Here is a 14,698-nt window from a genome sequence, read left to right as displayed (position 1 = left end):
ACACTTAAGGGCTGTTATACAGGTTTTACAATTAGCAAAATATTTAAATACTAACATTGGATACAAAGTATTTCTAAAATAAACATGTTAATAATATATTCTGTCATTCTCACATGCTAGTCTTGATTTAAATTCTAATTTATACTAAGTAAGCTTAGAAGTTGTTCATTTTCTTAGAACCATTTTAGGAAGTAGTTTTATTTATTTTTTTGTTTTATATTTTCTTTTTACTAATATACCAATGTTTTCATTATTAAGTGCATTTTATAATACTTGTACAAGTGTATTGTTTCAAACTACAAAATTATTTATAATCAAAACTAGTGTAAAATTGGTATAACATGTGTCATTAACACACTGGTTGCCACGTAATACATTAAGTATAAATAAAGTTAATCATTCAAGGGGTCCCGAGGAGCAGTCACAGTGTGCCAACTTATATGCCACAAGAGAAATTTGGCTTTGAAACAACTTTCTGTGACCCACCATCCATAACTAAAAGTCAGTTGTGACCCAACGGTGGGACACATGGCAGCAAATGTATTAATATGTTAATGCAGTGTTCTATGGAACTTTGATTTATGCTTTCCTTTAAGATACAGCTATGAAATATTCAATAATATAATTAGAAAAATGTTAGCCATTGTCACTCAAAATACATGTTTGTGAATGTCAACGTTAATGCACTAAAACTATATATATTTTTTTCATCATAACTTTTGTTTTTAAATGACTGAAGATAAATAGCACTGAGTTCATTCATGTAAGTACAAACTGAAATGTTTTATATTAAAAAAAAACAATGACTATAACATCCGCAAATTGAACATGTTTTATATAAATTACCAAACAAAATATTTAATGTGATTATGAGAAACAGGTTGGAGAACTCCAAAATATGTATGTAGACAACTGGACAAGTCTCAAATGTATGAGAAAAGATACATTCACAGTTGAAAAAATTCTATAAACTATTACAGGTTACGTTCCACATATAAATTATCAGATATTTATACAAACAAATCAGATATATTATTTATACCATGAAAAAACATTCTCCACAACATATATATATATAATAATATTGTTCACCTTTCTACCAATATTTGTTCCACATCATTGACAGTATTGTAAAAATTATTTATATATTTTAAACTCTCACATTTAATAGTTGTTGTATGTTACAGTATTTGACTTCCATATATAATATCTTCTAATCTTGGTTCATCTGCATTGTTAATATGCTTGTTAAAGTTCTATTTATTTTAGCAGAAAGCTTTATTTTGTGGCACAAATATCTCTATTCAAGACAACATACACACACACATTGATCTTGTTTTGTTAGTAATCATACTTACCTTTTCCAAAAGGACCATGAAGTGACTTCTGAAATTAGAAAACAGTATTTACATTTTCCTGTTCTGGTCATTCAAAAATACTACATCTGTTAAAAACCCACTCACAAAGTACATGTGTAATTACTTTACAAACCAAAACCTTTGATATATAAGTAGTAAATCAAAACTAGAATACCCAAGTAGCTCTCCTGGTATTTAAGAAAAAAAAAAACTGGCTAAAATGCTATATTGATTTATTGTTAAAAAAAATCTTTATAATATTGACACTTCATTGATAATACAAACAGAAATCAAATGTTTCTGGTTGCTAACTTGCGGCTACTCTAAAAAACAGTTCTACAAATAAATTGTTGACAAGAAAATACAGATTGCACATATTTGTATAAACCAATTTATGTTTTTGGTTATAAACTAACACTTGTACTTAATGGTTTTTGGTAAAGAATTAGTTAGAAAATCAGAAAAGTCAAGTGCTGGATGCTTTCAACCTTAATAAGCAGAAGTGTTTGCATTAAAAATATATATAAGACAATATAAGTGATACAAAATCAAGATTATAAAACACTACTTGCTTAACAATAATTCAGTTTGTCTTGACAATGAACAATTAGCTTTAAGTTTAAAAGCATTTTATAACTCAACTCTGAGATTAATATATTTTCATTGTAAGGTCACATCATTCATATACTTGTTCTGCAATGTAAATGTTTACTATATATGCTAGAAACAGTCTTAAAACTGCAAAATAAGGCTGTTTTATGGTCATTCTAACAATTTAATATATATAGTTAACTGGAAAATAAAACTATCATTACTATTGAAACTACATGTATACGTTTATTTCTCAACAAGAAAAACACATAAAATTGTTCTTTTAATGAGGAAAAATTATTACAAAGAAATTTCAGAAAATGATTTTGCTCTGGAACTTTATATATCCTATTTAAATATGTATCCACTGAATCTTTTCTTACTTCAGTTTCAAAAAACTATGAGGGCAGTGTGACAATACTGGGTGTTTCAAGAGTCACTTCTACTGTTCTGATGACTGACTGCATTAAGGAAAATGAGCATAAAACACATCATCCAAAATCATATGCAAGTTGTTTTGAACAACTTACTGTAATGAGTACATTGTCTTATGCTTTGTCAAATTGGTCTATATACCCACTTTCATAACACTGTATGCATGAGTTTCCTGAATGCAGTCATCTGAACACTAGAAGTGACTCTTGAATCACCCAATACTTGTTAAATTTATAGTTCAAGATTAAAACTTTTACATCTTAACATTTCAAAGTTGAGAAATTCTAGTATTTTACAGACATATTATGATTATTAAAATATCTTGATAAGAATCAATTTTAGCTCCAATAAATGAGCGATAGCCACAAATATGTATATGATAAAAAGATGCAATGTAATCAAATTATTTTTGTTTCTCATGCATGAGACTATTAATGTCCATAAACACTTGCTGGCAGGGTCAACTTAACTGACAAACAGAACGAATAAACTTCAACTAATGTTTATGACATTCTTTCAAACCTATCAAAAGTTCCTGTCGATTATACAAGAGATTCAGAGAAAAGAAATATAAAAAGTCAAGGAATGTCCACAACACTAGTAGCTTTACATAAATCTACTTACAAAGAGAAATATTAATCTGTAGTATTGAACATAAAAACTTTTACATATAATGAAGTAAAGGCAAAAGGTTGTAAAAATATTAAAATGCTGGAAACTGGTGACAGCATTAAAAATCAATAAAGTCTTCCTCCAATAAATGAGCATCTAAAGGAAATTCATTTACAATACGCACAGGTTTACTCAGGGTGCAACTAGTAGCTAATGAATTATTTTCTTTAGATTTTGGGATGTTACAGTAAATACAATCATATTCTTCATAGTCCCTTGAAGTCTGCATGTTTTTGCTTTTTTTGGCCATGCTCTGGCTTGTTGTAACTGTCCAATGATGATGTACTGGGTGAAGTAGATGCCACAGATATTGGTGCCACATGATATTCAAATGATAAGTTTGCCATGTCACTGTCAAAACTGTTAAAACAAGTTAAAGATAAGCAAAATGAATTAGGAAAAAAGTTTCATTTAATCATATTAAATTACAATGGAGTTGGTTTTCCTGCAAATATAAATGTCTAAGACAAATGAAACAAACATCATGTAATATAGAAAACAACTTAGTGTTTCTCAGTAAAATATCTTCACAAAATGAGAAATTCATACACAATATCACCTTTTCTTAAAAGTTTTCTGAAAATGTGATCTTCTAATCTTAAGTTAAATAAAAAATATCAATTTCTTGAAATGTTGCAGTATGGTCAAAAGCACATCATTTATACTCAATAATACTGAGTAAATAAAATTTCCCAAACTTCTGACCTTTCAAATATATCATTCTCTTCAATCAGTACATGATTAAAAACATCATTACATTTTGTAACATTCAACTAGTATTTTCTTTAACCCTCTGAGCACAGGTGAGTCAACCCTCTTGCTATGGGCCTGGCCAATTTGACAGAGTTTGTAACATAGTTACAAATTGACCGTAGTTTCCACACTATAACTTTTAATAGGTTTTGTGTATCTTTATGTATTTGACAAGTTTTTAATAAACATTAAAAGTCTTTTGCACACAAGAAGTCAGATTAAAAAACACAGAATAATAACATACACAAAACAAACAAGGTCTTATAACTCTCATAATTTATCTGGCTTTCTAATTATGCAATAAGAACTTGATGTGAATACCACAAGAGATTTTTAAAATGGAGGCAAAATAGACAATACTCTGTACATAAAACAACACAATATAATATGTCATTTGATAGATTAAAACTTTGGCTTTCTACTGGTTATAAATAATATAGTATAAAACATCAGAAAGAACTATTGGAATTTGTGAAAGAGAGGATGTGACAGTTTATGGCATTCTAAACAAATAAAATTGAGTGTTATAAAAATTATGCTTTGGCTTAGTAATATCTATCTTATTATGAGTATTTTGTGTTGAATTTTGTACTTCTCGGAGGGGCGATAAATATATTAAAGAGGAAAAATCTAGAGAACAAATATCACAATTCTCATAATACGGGAGATTGAGGATTTTTAAAAATATTTCCTTATAAAAATTAAGTACAAACTTAAAACTTAAATAATATTAAAATTTGATTTACTAACTACATTTTGATACCTAGTTTATTCATATACAATGATAAGGAACTGGCTTACTTAAATTTTGAATGTAACTTGCATTTCTATCTCTTTTATTAACAAATTTTAAACATTAACTAATGAAGAAATAGGCTAGAAGTTAATTATTTTTGAAGTGTTTATGCTAAAAATAGATTTAGAAAAATTCTGAAATTTACATGTTCTTGATTCACTCAACAATTGTATTATTTTAGATTTCTAGCAGACAAGTCTTTAGCTATTTTACACTAACAATATCATTCCAACAAGAGTCACATGTGACACGTGTTTATCTAAAGACAAAGGTACTTAGCTGAAAGCCTGTTACATTAATGATCAGTATTGCCAAGTTTGTATATTTGTTTATTTTATGAATCATATGTTCTTGAAACAATTTTACATGAAACTGAAATAAACACAATGGTATAGCTTTTTGTTGACAAAAAGAGGATGTGGAAGAAATAAGATTAGACCTTCATGAACTTTTTCAGGACATCTTGTTAAACACTAGTGATTTTCCACTATTGACTTTTTTTATACACAATTCCATGATTTCAAAAGTTTCATGACTGTGACTAGTAAACATTTATTACCCCTAAAAGTTAATATTTTTTAACACTGAAAATGTATTTCTGATAGGTGCTAATCTGTACTCACACAAAGCTATCTCGACCTTCATTTGACCTTTAAGCATTGCTAAAATTTTCAACAATGCAAGACTTTTATACCCCCCTTCATTTTTTTTTCCACCATTGCAGCAACATGTGCTGATGATGTGATACCCTCCACCAATAATACTGTACCACCTATACTAGGGCAGGTAGCTCCCTCTACCATTGCAGCACAATCCTCAATTTCGAGAATTGGCAGATAAAAACCAGAAACACCGGCAAATTATTGGGGAGAAAGGGCGGAAAGTGGATGAGGGGCGGTAAGTATCTATCACAAATACATTTTCAGTGTTAGAAAATGTTAACTTCCGAAATGGTACTACCTCCACTCACTCAAAACTAGAATCCCACATTACAAAGGTGGAGGGGCTAGTGAAGGTGCAAAAGTAAACAAACAAGTAGAGAACAACCACCAGGAAAGAACACTTGTGCCACAATTATAAAAGGAGGCACACCTGTGGAGTATAGCACTACTTCTGGAACAGGTATGCTATTTGCCCAGTAAAGAACAAAGTAAGACACATAGGACAGAACTTAATAGACAGGCAAGATGTCATATAATAGAGATACCGCCTGTGTACAACAGATAGTACGTAAGATGTCCACATACATAACAAGTGTGATTAGATTTGAAGAGGGTGCCCGTAATCAGATATAAGAATACATAACTAGAGCTAAAGGATCATAAAGGTATATGAATAAGCCATGTGCAGTCTGCCCGGACAAAAAACATCCAGGTGAAGCACCTTGCATTATAGTTTTCTTTCATATTTTTTATATAACAGATTGTATGATCAACAAGTGCGGTCAGTCCGGGCATAAACATCTGGAGGGAAATGCCTTGTCATATTATGGAGTATGTCAAGTGCAGTCCATCCGGGCAGAAAACATCCAGTGGAAGTGCCTTGCATAAAATTGTTTGTTTCATATCTTGTGCATAAGTTACTTAGAGATCAATAAGTGTGGTTCATACAGACAAAAACATCCGAGGAAGTGCCTTGTGATGTTATTGAATATGTCAAGTGCGGTCCATCTGGCCAGAAAAGATCCAGTGGAAATGCCTTGCATAAACAAATATTTTGTTAACAACATGTGAAGTCAGCCCGGGTAAAAACATCCAGGAGAAGCACCTTGTATTTTATTGAGTATAGGAAGTGTGGTCCATCCAGGCAGAAAACATCCAGTGGAAGCACCTTACATAAAATTTTTATTTTATGATCAACAAGCGCAGTCTACCCAGACAAAAAACATCTGGGAGAAGTGCCTTGGATTTATCATATTATGATATTTTATAATATTAAATATAAGGACAATAGCCTTCTTCTCACAGAGTGGGTAAAAACGACTATGAAGTTTGTTTTATCATACAAAACCCACTCCAAAGGAAACCTCCATGGTCCATCACTCCAGCAACTGGGAACCAGAAGTGGCAGGGACTCCCATGCTCCACTAGAAGAAAGGGAGATGGATACACATTGGGGAGTCTGGAGGAACGACACACTGGAGACAGTGCAATGGGTGTCTCCAATTCCATATTTTGAAAAGCAGAAAGACCCTGATTGTAAGAATCATGGGTCAGTAGGGATGGGCAAAAACCACATCTGCTTTACTCATGAAGTCCATGTGTGATGGTATTTTATATATGATACACTGATAAAACAAAATATAGATAGAGATATATACATTCCCTTGGATAAGCAGCCAGTGGTCTTACAAAAACACCTCATCACCACAGTGAACATTATGGAAGTATATAGATTTAGTGCCAAGATATAATATTCAGCATACCTGACCAGGGAACACTTGCCACCAGGTGAGATACTGAAATATGATGTATTACAGATTATTTTAAAAAAAGAATAATAATAATAATAGGCAAAAGCAAACAGATGTGTGTAGAATCACCACAGGAAGAAGATGATCTCCTCCAAAAGGTTGCAAGAAGCTAAAGACATAGATGACATAGATTTGGTGTGAAGAAACATGATGTAGACAGCAATTGTCCATAGACACATTAGAATAAACCAGTCATATGAGTTGACAAACTCAACCAGTGAGCAGAATAGGTGAAAGATCACAGGAAACACAGGAATTCTATGGAACAAAGAGACAGGAACAAGAACCAAAAAGGAGGCACTATTATTTGGATCTGAATGGGAGAACAGGTGGGAAAGGAAAGGAAATAGGAGAAAAGGTGCAACAACCTTCTCGGACAGCCGATGTCCTGGGAAGGAAAGCCTGATCCAGATAGAGGATAACATACGAGGAATGGTAAAGGATGTGCGGGAAACATCAATGGCATAAATATCAGAGGGTAGTCACATGATCAATACATGTTGCTGGAATGGCATAAAAAATGAAGGGGGTATAAAAGACTGGTGTGTGTTGAAAATTTTAGCAATGCTTAGAGGGCAAATCAAAGTTGAGATAGCTTTGGGTGAGTAGATGTAGTATCATTTTGGAAATTTCTTTGCTTTTCCAGCGTGCATTGCAAATTAAAATGATGCAAAATCATTATTTGTAAAATATATACCTATGGTAGTGTTTTAATATTTTAGTCTGGTAGACATATAAATCAAATATTTTATTTTAAACAAGTTTTTTTAATCTTTTTCCACATGGGCTTGGTGGAATCAACCGAGGTTGTAACCATTTTGTACTTGTTAGTTTCCATACTATAACTTTTAATAGAGTACATTTATCTTCACAAAGTTTGGCACTTTCAGTAAACATTACGAGACTTTTGTACACAAAAAATTATATTTTTTAATTAAGTATTTTAAATAAAGACTTATTTATGAATATAGAGTAGTTGTACTAGTGCAAGCGCAAAATGACTTTCATATTAAGATTAAAAATACTTTTATTCATCTGAAAATTTTAAAGTTTCATTTGTGTGAGCTCTCAAACCTCCTATATAATTATAAAATGTTATTTTTCTGTAAAACTTGATATTTTATGTTATTTTTTTCTACCCTAACTCTATATATACGAGGATGGTTGATTTGACCTACCTCGTAAACACCAAAAAATTTAAATAAGTCTAAATTACCCCTTTCTTTCTAGAATGATTTCAAACTGTAACATAAAAATACATTTGTTTCTCCTAAATAGATTTAAACTTGCAACAGTATACATCTGTTTATATTTAAATTCATTGTTATACTGCCCTTTGAACCATGTCTAAATTAATTTTCCCATGTTACCATATCGAATTACATAACACATGGTCTACTCATAAGCATACCTCATGAAAAATGTTTATTATTATTCTCTATTTTATATAATCTAACCTAAAAAGTTTCAAATTTTTACACAATAGAGAATACACATGAAAAACAAGAAATAAAATACTTACCTGGGTCTTTTTTTTTTGCTATCATCTGTTGATGAAGAATTAACCCTACTATTTTTTATACTGATGGTACTACTACACTAAATTTTTTATTTAATTGAATAATGGACCAAATAATACAGAATAATAATGTGCAAAAAAGCAGATAATATCCCATAACTATCACAATGTTTCTGGCTTTCTAACTATGTGACAAGAGCCATTAAAATTCAGCTAATCTCGTTGATGTGTTTCCTGTGGGAATAAATTTTGAATTAAAAGCAAAAAGGAAAATTCTCTACAGAAAAAAATGTAAAGTATTAAAAATCAAAGAGGATGTAACAAGTGGGCATGGATGACTCTGTAGCCAAATAAGACTGAAGGCTATAAAAATCATGCTTTGCCTTAGTGATGACAACATTATAATGAGTAATTTTCATGTACTTCTTGGAGATGTGGTAAATAAATTAGAGCAAAGGAAATTGAGGAATTTTGTATATGTTGCCTTATAAAATTAATTTAAATCCTATATAATGTTAAAATTTGGATTATTAGCTATATTTTTATGCCAAGTTTATTTATATACTATGTTAAGAAAGTAGTTTAATTAAATTTTGAATGTAACTTACTAAAACCTTCTGACATGCACATAAATTGATGCCCATTTTAAAAGAGTTAACATGTTTTATAAATCACAATTCCAAATTACCAAAATGAGTTAAATTACAAACCCACTTTTGCAGCAATCATAATTTATACCAGAGCCAATACTGAACCATACCTTTCCATAGTATCTTCTTCGCCAGCTGGTGGATCCCACAAGTGCAGTTGTTTACGCCAAAGTTGAATTAGTGTATCCCAGCCTCGACGACTATATTTGAAATGTTTATTTGGTGTCCGAGGATGATCTTTTGTCCGAGTTCCCCTAAAAATATATTTGTTGAATTTATAAATACTAAAAATCCGTCCTTTCTTTTACTAATAAACTTATGAAAAGTGAATTTCAACATTACCAAGACATTTTATACAAAGCAAAGCATAATATGATATCTGACAATGAATATATTTCTGTTCTACATAAGACTCACTTGGGAACAGCATCTATGTATCTCTGGTAACCCAATGTGTTTTTCCCATAATCAATCTGTTTCTGCCGTCTCTGCAACACTTCTTTATCTTTCTCAATCTCCATTTTCTTTCTAAAAGATTTTTTTTTAAAGTTTCAAAAATGGATAGAAACAAAACTATATCATTAAGAATCTAGTTCCACATAAAAATTACTTTATGATCAGATGTCTTTTTCAAGACATCAACATGAAAACTGGATTTAAATCATTATTTGGCATACAAGATATTTTTTACTACAGTGCAGTCTTCAAATAAGTGAAATACACTGCAAAAACAATGAAAGAATATATTAAAAGTTGTTACATTGCAGCTTATGTCAAAGCTAAACCAGAATTATAAAATAATATCAATCGCTCAATGATGAGAATTCATTACATTGTAACTTATGGAATGGCAAAACCAGTTATACATTAATGTCAACCACCCAATGATTAGAAGCTGTTATGCAGTAGCTTATAACAAAGCCAGCATTACAAAGCCAATCACTCAATGATCAGAAGTTTTTAAATTATAGCTTATAGCAAGAAAAGATACAGTTATAAAATAATGTCAATCACCCTTTCATTTTATTGTTATGCAAATTATATATAGTTGACCTTGCTTAAATTGGCACTTTGAAGTGAGCTGCAAAGTTCAGAAGTTCTCCAAGGTGTTCATGAACAATAAACAGATCTAAAAAAAAGTGCATTTAAAAGTTTAATTTGTATGGAGAGTCACTCAACAAATGGAAGCTGGCAAATAACTACAGGCTCTTGCACACTGGCTAAAAGTGTCATCTGTAGAGTACAAAACTTCTTCTCAATGAAAGGTACAGTTACTTGGACACCTGGACAAAGCAAGACTCACCCTTAGCACTACCAGAAGACCATTATCTGTTCATTCTGACTCCCCACAAGTGTTGGGTGCTTCCTCTGAGTTTGAATCAACTATTCTATATAGTAACTACACAGCAGTAGTTTGAAGATGGTTGAAAATAGATTTCATTTGCCCAGTCTGTATGCCAATTGCCCAACAGAGTGCATTTCACTCACAACACAGTTCTTCTGTAATGGTGCAAAAACACATGAAGTGGACCAACAAAATGTGGGGCAATATAATTTTACACAGTGTATCTTATAACCACATAGCATTCATATACTTATCTGGAGAGAATCTTGAACCAAATTTCTTACAAGTACAAGAGCCCACAGTGAAAAACCATCTTGCAAGCCATTAGTGACATATGTTACACAAACTCTACAGACCTTTGTGCTGTTATATACTAATAATACCCAACCATACTAAGATAAACCATTTGACACACTTCTTGAAAAGGAGGAGATTAACCAAACAGTAGTCTACATGTTAATTAGTCATGTGCTTACTCTTGCAACTCAGGAAACAATTAAAGACATTAAAGATACCTCATGAACTTATCAACATTCTGATTTTAAGATGCAGCATGAATACCAAGTTTGTCAAGTTTTATGGATGGATGTATGGACCAAATTCTTTACAATAGATGTCTGTGACTTGATAATGATAAATTTCAACAATAAACAAGCAGCACACAGTCCACTTGTTTTAAAATAATATATTAAAACATGTCAAATATATATGTATAAAAATGTTCATTACCCAGTTAATTACCACATTTGTATCCAGAGCTTTACATAATTGATAAGACAAATTATTTCTTCTCTACTCTGTTATTACAATATAATCTGTGATAATTTCACTTTAAAAGTCACCACTATACACTCTTTATGGCTAAACTCACAATTACATAGTCTAGATCTCTCCATCTATCTATCTTTGTCTTTACACGTATTTATAGTCTGACCAAAGCCTAGAACATTCCACACACTACAAGATATTATGATGCAATAATACTCCATTAAAACAAGAGAAAACGTAGAAGATTTTAGTAATATGATGCATTAATATAACAATCAACAATTCACAACAAGTGAACTGCACAACATATGATTCACACAATTATGTAAACAATCCTGTGATAAACTTATGCTTCTAAACATAACTAAATTTAACACTTGTGCTATACTTAAGCCATCTAAATCATAACACTTGCATTAACTTAGTCAGTTCTGTACATCTAATACTCTAGCTATTTCTAGTGACCATACTCCAAATTGAAATGCAAGAACTGTCACCCTTACCAAGAAATAAGGCTGAATGTCCAACCTTTCCAGATCCCATGATAGATTAATATTTTATAACTTTGGTTTTGTCCTTTCATAGCAAAAGCAGCATGAGTTCCAATTGTTCATTAATTGTTTTGTGCAGTATAATTTTTGAAAGATGCAATTTCAACTACAAATTTAAAAAGCAAATTAAGAACTTTTTTAGAATATGGAATTTGTTAACTACAGTAGAAATTCTGGATTAAGTTCTGAAAAGAAAGGCTGAAATCATTGTGATGTACACTTTTTATCAGGTTTATACCAATCAAAATAAAACCAGAATTTTATTATACCACAATATATTGATGATGAGTTACTTTTCAAAAGCAGTGCTTGATATTTTCCTTTTAGACAGCACAATTTTAAAATTAAGAAACTTTATTCACCATTTTTAATTTTTGGTTTAAATCTTTTAAAATACATACCTTTTCTCACAGTCCCGGCTATTACATCTCTTGATGGAGTGTTTACTAAAAATAAATCAATTTCTCACAGTAAAATAATTTCACCTTTACTTATTGGAAAATCAGTAATTTATAACAAGTTAGTTTAATGACAAATTGAACAAAAATGAAGAAAATGAAAACTGTATAAAGCATGACTAACAAGCAATGAGGTCTCACTCATGACCATTTTAGAGTGAAAAGTATTCTTAGAGCTTAGGTTGAGGTGTATATTTATTTAAAACATACAGGATGCATTTATTCTTTTGCAAGTTCCAGTACTTTGATATTGTTGTCAGCTACTTCTAAATCCTATACTTTTAAGCTAATTTGTTAAAATTATACAACTTACCTTTATCAAAATTTACAAATACAAAATTTTCCATTCTTGGAGATTTTTTTTCTCTTCAAGAAGGAACATGCATCAGTTACAACATCATGCCTTCAAAATACAACTTGATTTTCAAACAAAATTAGAATTCTGATAGCTTAGTGTTTTGGGAATATGGTTTGCAACAGATCTAACTTTTTTGTTTTTAAATATACACCAACTTTCTCACTACAGGCTTGGATAAAAAGGCTGAGTTCTTGACCCTAAATTGACCTTTATAGTTTCCATGCTATAACTTTTATTATTTTTTGTGTATTTTCATGAAATTTAGCAAGCTTTCAGTAATAATTAAGTCTTTTGCAGACAGAAACATAGGAATTTTCAATGAGGTATTTTCACTAAAAATTTCTCCATGAACATATAGAGTCCAAGTGTTGATTGATCCAAATGCAAAATGATTTTTCTATTAAGATTAAAAATATTTTTCTTCATTTGAAAAATCTCAACTTTCATTTGCTAAGTCTCTAAAACCTCCTCAATAAATTTCAAATGTTATAATTTTCGCATACTGAAAATGTATTTCTGATTGGTACTCACCACCTCTCACATAAATAGCTATTCTCGTTCAGTGCTGCCCACTATACGCTAAACAATTTTTAAGCATGCCACAAGCCTTTTGTCTCCCCTCCATTGGAATTGACTGATTCCAATGCATCTCTCATGCAAATCATCATGTATCAAAACTCCACCAATAAGAATGTGTCATCCTTTCATGATATATGTGACTCCCTCTATTCACTTTGAGTTTTGACAGATGGAAACACTGGTTTTGAGTGGTGAGGAAGGGTGAGAACTGGTAAGTACCTATCGGAAAAACATTTTTGATATAGAAAAATTATAACTTGCAATTCGAAATGGATAATAGCAAGGAAATCCAATGACAGGTCTCCCCCACCTGCAGCCTGTCAAAATAGTGCTAGAAGTATAACATCTGAAATGGGAACATGAACCTCAGAATTCATTGTAGAAATACATAAATCAAACAAAAGTGTTTGATGTAAAATATGAGTATGAGAAAAAAAAAATAGCGACTGGGAATTTAAGTTAAATTAAAAGATTTCTTTGATGTAAAGAAAAAAAAGAATGAAGAAGTCCCACTTTGAAAATTAAACTATTAAAATCACAAATAGGATTCACACGAAGAGCATCAAAAGAAAAAATCATCTGAACATGAGTACTGCCAAACAAAAAGTGATAGTTCAACAGAAGTGAACAGAGGGAGTCGCATGTGTCATGAGAGCATGTCACACTCCTATTGGTGGAGGGGTGACGCATGATGATTTGCATGAGACACACACTGGAATCAATCAATTCCAATGGAGAGGAGATAAAAGGCTTGTGGCATGCACTTAACAAGAATAGTTATTTATGTTAGTGGAGGTATTGTACCGTATCAGAAATTGTTTTCAGCAAAACTTTATATTTTTTCTAGCCTAACTCTATACAAGGTTGAACAACCTCTTATCCACCAAAAAAGAAAAATCTAATTAAATCTAAATTACTCTTTTCTTTCTATAATGACTTCAACTTGTGACATGAAACTACATTTCTTTATCCTAAATAGCTATAAACTTGTAACAATATACATCTGTTTATATTTAAATTTTATTGTTTTATTGCTCTTTGAACCATGTCTACATAATATTCCCACCACAAGTTGTAAATCACTTGGCAAACGTGTAGCTCTCTTTACCCTATTGAATTACATAATGCACAGGCTACTCCCGAGTTGCTTGCAAGCATACCTCATGAAAACATTTCATTATTATTATTCTATATTTTATCTAACCTAGCCTAAAAATTTCTAATTTTACATCATAGTTACTTTTATAATAATAAATAAAAATACACATGAAAAATAAGAAGTACAGTACTTATCTGGGTCTTTTTTTTGCTGTCAACTGTCGATGAAACTTAACCCTTTTTTTTATACCAATGATACTACTGCACTAAATAATTTTTTATTTAATTAAATAA

General features: G+C 31.0%; 1 protein-coding gene across 7 annotated transcripts in view; it reads right to left on the bottom strand.

Moving 5' to 3' along the window:
- Positions 1-265: 265 nt before the first annotated feature.
- LOC106467925 (histone RNA hairpin-binding protein-like) overlaps positions 266-14,698 on the bottom strand; it is a 42,877-nt gene continuing 28,444 nt past the window's right edge. For 6 of the 7 annotated variants that reach the window (XM_022396144.1, XM_022396147.1, XM_022396145.1 and 3 more), the window contains 4 exons: positions 12,313-12,357; positions 9,665-9,775; positions 9,358-9,501; positions 266-3,416 (listed from right to left, as the gene is read on the bottom strand). In XM_022396144.1, coding sequence (XP_022251852.1) covers positions 3,263-3,416; positions 9,358-9,501; positions 9,665-9,775; positions 12,313-12,357 — 454 coding nt within the window. In that variant the 3' untranslated portion in view covers positions 266-3,262. The remainder of the gene's footprint in view (positions 3,417-9,357; positions 9,502-9,664; positions 9,776-12,312; positions 12,358-14,698) is intronic. The other variant, XM_022396146.1, reaches the window with a different exon arrangement.

This window comes from Limulus polyphemus, unplaced genomic scaffold, assembly GCF_000517525.1.
Source record: "Limulus polyphemus unplaced genomic scaffold, Limulus_polyphemus-2.1.2 Scaffold2798, whole genome shotgun sequence".
Taxonomy (NCBI): domain Eukaryota; kingdom Metazoa; phylum Arthropoda; class Merostomata; order Xiphosura; family Limulidae; genus Limulus; species Limulus polyphemus.
The sequence above is the reverse complement of the archived record's forward strand: the minus strand, read 5'-3'. Positions and strand labels throughout refer to the sequence as shown.